The sequence below is a fragment of the Nipponia nippon genome, unplaced genomic scaffold (genome assembly GCF_047370975.1).
Source record: "Nipponia nippon isolate SJK-2023a ecotype South Korea unplaced genomic scaffold, ASM4737097v1 scaffold_47, whole genome shotgun sequence".
In the NCBI taxonomy this organism is placed as follows: domain Eukaryota; kingdom Metazoa; phylum Chordata; class Aves; order Pelecaniformes; family Threskiornithidae; genus Nipponia; species Nipponia nippon.
Window position 1 is genome coordinate 324322 of NW_028262366.1, and position 5760 is coordinate 330081.

General features: G+C 55.6%; 1 protein-coding gene across 2 annotated transcripts; it reads right to left on the bottom strand.

Moving 5' to 3' along the window:
- Positions 1-336: 336 nt before the first annotated feature.
- LOC148052487 (E3 ubiquitin-protein ligase TRIM7-like) lies at positions 337-4754 on the bottom strand. Of its 2 annotated transcripts, none has more exons than XM_087729982.1 (8): positions 4617-4754; positions 3478-3939; positions 2896-2991; positions 2582-2812; positions 2446-2468; positions 1924-2039; positions 1690-1749; positions 337-1405 (listed from the first exon to the last, which is right to left on the bottom strand). In XM_087729982.1, exons 2-8 carry the CDS (start codon positions 3892-3894, stop codon positions 891-893), a joined length of 1458 nt encoding a protein of 485 aa, XP_087586108.1. In that variant the 5' UTR covers positions 3895-3939; positions 4617-4754; the 3' UTR covers positions 337-890. The 2 variants fall into 2 exon arrangements, with proteins under 2 accessions (XP_087586108.1, XP_087586106.1); XM_087729980.1 differs by lacking the exon at positions 4617-4754 and adding an exon at positions 4107-4245.
- Positions 4755-5760: the final 1006 nt, after the last annotated feature.

A 5760-nucleotide genomic window follows, 5' to 3' on the forward strand; every position in this document is an offset into this window, starting at 1 on the left:
CTTCTCGGTTCCCGCAGCCCCAGCCCCTTCCTGCGAGTCCCCCGCCCCTTCCCGGGCCCGGCCACCCCCGGGCCCGGCCACCCCCGGGCCCCGGCCCCCGGAGCATCCCAGCCCCCGGCTCCCGGAGCATCCCAGCCCCTGGCTCCTGGAGCATCCCATCCCGCGGCCCCCGGAGCATCCCAGCCCCCGGCTCCCGGAGCATCCCAGCCCCTGGCTCCCACAGCATCCCATCCCACGGCCCCCGGAGCATCCCAGCCCCCGGCTCCCGGAGCATCCCATCCCCTGGCTCCCACAGCATCCCATCCCACGGCCCCCGGAGCATCCCAGCCCCCGGCTCCCGGAGCATCCCATCCCACGGCTCCGCTGCAACACCAAAGCCCGGAGCAGCAGCAATCATCGCTATTGCTAAATATCGATTTTAAAATAGCCCCTCTTGCAGGTTTCCCCAAGCAGCTGGGCCCTGGTGAAAGGCTCCCAGATCCGCTCTGAGGGCTACGGGAAAGATGCTGGCAGCCTATGGCTGCTCCGGCCCTGCCCCTGCAGGCTGGGGGGCAAATATCTGCGCCCCTCTTCTTGCTCCGCACTTGCTTGCTCTAAGGAACTCAACTCCCTCCATTTCCACCCCAGGGCCCTTGGCTCTCTTGCACATCCGCACCGGGAAGGATGGAGCAGGGAAAAGTCCCGGTTCTCCCTGGGGAAAAGAGGGGGACGTGATCCCACTCCCTGCCTGGAGCTGCAGCCCAGGGCTCGGCCCTTCCCACAGCCCCGGGAGCTGCCAGACAACATCAAACAAGGAAAGAAAATTCCATTTTTTAAATTCTATTGCAACATCATAAAAAAAAAAAAAAAAGGGAAAAGGTGCACAACGAGCAGCTGGACGGGGCGACAGCTCATGGGCAGAGGTGGAGGTGGGAGCCTCTCCCCACCCAGAAGAAAGGGAAGATGCTCTCCCCCCCGAACGAGGCTTTTTGGAATGTAAAGATGGGGGGCTCACGCTTGGCGAGGTAAAATGCCACTTGCCCCCCTCCATAGTCCAGAGCCACCCACACCCTCCCAGTTTCCCCAGTGGCGGGGAAGGTGGTGATGGGGGAAGTGAAGGCACGGTAGCGATTCCCGCACCATCCCATCGCCCAGATCCCCTTCTCCGGCCGAAACTCAAGCCAGCCCTTCCTCGGAAGGGAGCGTCGGGCCACCCCCAGCGCCCAGGTCCTTCCTCTGGCCACCTCCACCTCCCAGCAGTGGCTCCCTGCGGTGAAGCCCCGGCAGCCCAGCACGCAGCCGGAGGCATCGAATCGCTGGGGGGTGGGGGGCAGATCCTGCCCCGCATCCGTCCACCTCACCGCCCGCCGGTCCCGGGACAGGACGAGCCGGGCGTTGGCGGTGTCAGGGTCCAGAGTCACGAATGCTGCCAGGGATGGAGAAGAAAGTGGTGTTGGAGGAGGACATCACCCCCCAAAAAGCCCTGCAAGCCCCAGCATCACACATCTGCCTCTGTCCAGAGGCATCTCCACATCTTCCTGCTTGGGAAAGCCTTGCCTGATGCTGGAAGACTGGGCAGAGCTCCTTTCTATCTTCAGGAACCCCAAAGTGAGCTCAACTCCTCATTTCCCAGCTATTTTAAACACTATTTTGGCTAAAAATTACTTTGTCGGAGCCCTCCCTTGCAGCTGCTCCTCCAAGGAGCCTCACCTTTTCCGCCTCCTCCTAAAGATGGTCCTTGCTCTTTCTCCAGTTCCGATGGCAAAATGTCTAGGGGATGAAGAACAAAAGGTTGGACATCACGCTCTCTGGCTAGTAATTCTGCTCGCTCTTGCCCCTGTCATTTTTCTCCTGGGAAAACAGGAAAAACAGCAGCAGGCAGAGCTGCCCCCTCCCATAATGGGGGGATAACCCCCCCAGGAACCCAGTCGTGCTCCGCAGTACCTTGAAATCTCCCCAGCGTCTCTCTGAGGACATCGTTTTGTCGAGAAATGACACGGAGCCTCCGCTCCAGGTCCGAGGTGGTCTCCATCATCCTCCGAGCGCTGCCCATCTCCCACCTGGATGCAAACCTTTCCCCTTAGATCTGGGACTCGTCGTGATGGCACGAGATGCCGGGACCATCCCTCCTCCCCCTGCGCTCCAGGCAATTTGGGGATGGTGGATGAGCTGGCTGTCCCCAAAAATGTCCCTCTGTCCCAGGCTCGGAGATGCCAAGCAGCTCAGCGCAGGAGAACACTTGGGTCTCCATTGCCCTGGTGGCCAAGAAGACCTCTGGTCTTAGGGTGCTTTCTCTCATGGCGTCCCCACGCTGGGGTTTAGGGGCACCTTCTTGTCTCCACACCTCTCCAAGCCTCGCTTCAAGCCTGAACTGCCAAAATTTTCATCTGCGTTCTAGAAACTACGTGGATGCTGCCTGTGAGCCTTCCCCCCCCGTTGAGACGCGGGTGGTGGAAGAGCACGTACCTGTCCACAGCGCTTCGGGCATCCTGGAACAGAAAGAGAGAGAAAAAAAGCCTCAGACTCCCACCCCAAATTGGGGGAAGGCTCCAGCCAAGGCAACGCCAGACCCTCTTCTGTCTTGCCCAGTAGAGGATCCGACCTGCAGGAATCTGCTCGCAGGTTGCTCAAGCATCTTCTCTATCTCGCAGATGAGGATGTTGAGGAGCGAAACCTCCCCTGACATCTTGTTCTCTTCTTCCTCCTGCCTCCTCATCATCTCTCTGTCCAGTTCTCCCAGCCGGGCCAGCAGGACGAGCTCCTGGTCCTTCAGAAACCGGCGCAGCCGCCGAAATTCGGACACAATCTTCTGCCTCTCAACCTCCGTCTGCATCTGCAGGACACGGAAAGACAACGCCATGGACCATACCGGTCCAACACCTCTATTTTTCCTGGGTGATGGCAACACCTACTTACCAAATAGTCCTGGCATCGCCTCTCTCCACTTATTTTCAATTCCAAAATCTCTTCCCTTTGTTTCTTGAGCTTCTCCAGGTCACTGTGTATTTGCTCCTGGAAGAAGAAAAATGGTTTGGGAGGGTTAGGCGGGAATGGGGAAGGGATGGGATGCTTGGAAACACTCCCCTCGCCGTTTGGGGGGAAAAAAAAATTGCAGCATGGGCCTGAGGATGGAGAAGACAGGGGAGGACAACAGAGGAGCCACTTCCATTCTCACATGAAAGAAATTGGGAAACACCTGTTGACTGATTTGGGGCAAAGGGTTTAGTCTGAAAATATTTTCAACTTTTTAGTCAAACTAAAAGAGTTTGGGGGTTTTTTTGTTTGTTTTTTTAATTTTTTTTTTTTTTTTTTATTTCTCCCTAGCTCTCCCCAGTTATTTCCATTTATTTATTTTCTTGGTGGAAAAAATAATTATAGAGAACTTCCAGCTGGCTTGAAGCCTGCGATCCCAAGAAGCTCAAAGGAACTACAGCATCCCTTAAGGCGGTCAGAAAAAATTCAGCAAAGGAATAACCCAAGCTTGGTCATGGACCTGACCTTGTCTTCTTGGGCAGATTCCTCTACGCAGGCTGTGGTGGGACCCCCACGAGCCCTTGGTCCATCACAGCTGGAGCCAGATGCTTTTGCACCACCCTTGAAGGTGAACGTCCTCTTGTGCCAGGAGCAGAGGTTCTCCTTCTCCTCCCTGCCTCCTTCCAGATGCAAGAGCTTCAGCTTCTCCTCTAAATGCTCCAAATGCAGTTTTGGCTGGAAATTCCCTTTCCTGAGCCGGCTTCGGTGGCCGACTGCCTCGGCATCTCCAAGCCTTCCTCGCTCCGGCCAGGATCGGGCTGTGCCGACTCCGCAGCTGGTGGGGTCACAGCCCAGGCGCCCAGGATCCAGCCGATGCTGCGGGATGGTGCGGTGGGTGCTTTCTTCTCCTCCTTCCCTTGCTCTAGATGAACCGGAGGCCATGGCAGCAGCTTCTCCAGCCTCTCTGGTTCCCTGTCCCCTTGCTGCCTGCAGCGGAGTGAACATATAAAAGGTCTCAGCAGGGGTGGAGGAAGGAGGAGCAGCAGAGAGAAGCTCTAATCTCTTTTAGATGTTCATTTTAGGAAGGGATGAATCGCTCTCTAGCAAGGCTTGGACTTTAAGGTCCATCTCTTGGGCATGGAGGTTTTTCTCACCTACGTGCAAGTCTGTACCACGGGCGTTGATGTCTCAGGTTGGCATCTCCACTCCTGGGATGGCCAAAGGAGAAGGAGCCAACCTTCCCACCTGGTGGGAACTGGCATTTCGTCTCCAAAGCTCCGGCTCTAACCTGGTGTCCCCCCTTCAAAGCACGGAGCGAAGCCTTAGGTGCACTGGCCAACGCAGAAACCCTCCGGTGGTGCACATGTGCTCAGAAACCGTGGTGGAAAGCAGTTTTTATGTCTTCTTGCTGCTTTCCTTTTATTTGGAACCGGTTTTAATTTATCCACGCAGCAGATGCAGAGCCTGAAGGCGCGCCCGAAGCAGGCTCGGCAACGCAACCCCCTCTCGACAGCTCGCACCGCACGGACAGACCACAGCAACCCCGAATTTCACAGCCCTTCATCTTTACACTCGGAAAAACATCTCGGCAGTGCCAGGGTGGCCGGACGCTGCCGGTTCCCTTCGCCGGGACGCCCCTGACCGTCCCCAAAAGAGAGACTTACCCCTTAGGCAGCAGCACAAGGTCTTGCAGGTATTTTTTTAAGCGTGGGGTGATTTAGTCCACAGGGCTCCTCTCCAGCCACCCCAGGGCTGTTCGAGCTCAGAGCCGGATCACATGGAGGACAGAGGGAAAATATCAGCCCTATTTAAGGAAACACAGAGAGGAATGCGCTGCTCGGCCTCTCCCTGCCAGGGACAGGCTCATTTACATCCCTCTGCGGATCAGCGTCCCCAGCTTGGCTTTTTCAATCCAAGATAAAGCTTGGATTGAAAACACTTCATCATTTTCAGCTATAGGATAAAATATCTTCGGCTATCGGGCAAGATGGGGCATCTGCCACCATGCAACACAGGGACCATCCAAGCACAGCCACCGCCAGGGCTTCACCACCCGCCTTGGCCATCACCAGGGCAAAAAATAAGCACAGCGGTCATCCGACTGCTTTAAATAAAGAGCTGGGCAGCTTTTTCATGTTGCGTCCGGCCTCTTCCATGGGTTACAAGCAGCACAGGGACGCCTTCCTGATTGCAATTTTAATTATAGCAAAACCAGCTTTATAAACGGGTGCTTCAAAGGCGGTGGTGGTGATTTCCAGCATCGAGGAAGGGCAAGTTCCTCCTCTGTAGTGTTTCCCATGTGGATAGTTACTTAGAAAAGAGGATTTTTAAAAAACAATTATATATTATTATATTATTTTATATTTCCTCTCCCAATTTCTGCCTGCTGCCAGCATTCTGTGCTGCTACAGCAAGCGTGCTTTCTTAGCTAATATATGATCACCTCGAAGCCCTCAGACACGAATGATCTGTCCCTCTCCTCCCCGCTTGGGTCTTCTCCTGCCTACCCTACACCAGGGCCACCAAAAACGTGGGTTGCAAGGGCAATAATGAAGGTTTTTGGCCCGATGAACTGCAGGAAGAAAAACCCCAAACCGCAGGGCTGAGACCTTGAGATGCTCTGGCTGTTGCTCATGGGTGGCAGATGAGAGCATCCCACCCTGATGGGATCCACCTCAAGATGTCCCCCATTTCTAGGAGGGTAAGCAGGGCAAGATGCTGCAAGGAGACATCACAAGGGCTGCAGGCATCGTCCAAAAGGACCAGGAGGGCTCCGCGTTGAACCAGCTGGAAAAAGAAATCAAATGC

Coding starts and splice junctions, on each gene's coding strand:
- LOC148052487 (XM_087729982.1), bottom strand. CDS start 3,894: ATGGCCTCCGGTTCATCTAGAGCAAGGGAAGGAGGAGAAGAAAGCACC. Junction 2,813..2,895: donor GGCGATGCCAGGACTATTTG/GTAAGTAGGTGT, acceptor CGTGTCCTGCAG/ATGCAGACGGAGGTTGAGAG. Junction 2,469..2,581: donor CTGCGAGCAGATTCCTGCAG/GTCGGATCCTCT, acceptor TTTCTGTTCCAG/GATGCCCGAAGCGCTGTGGA.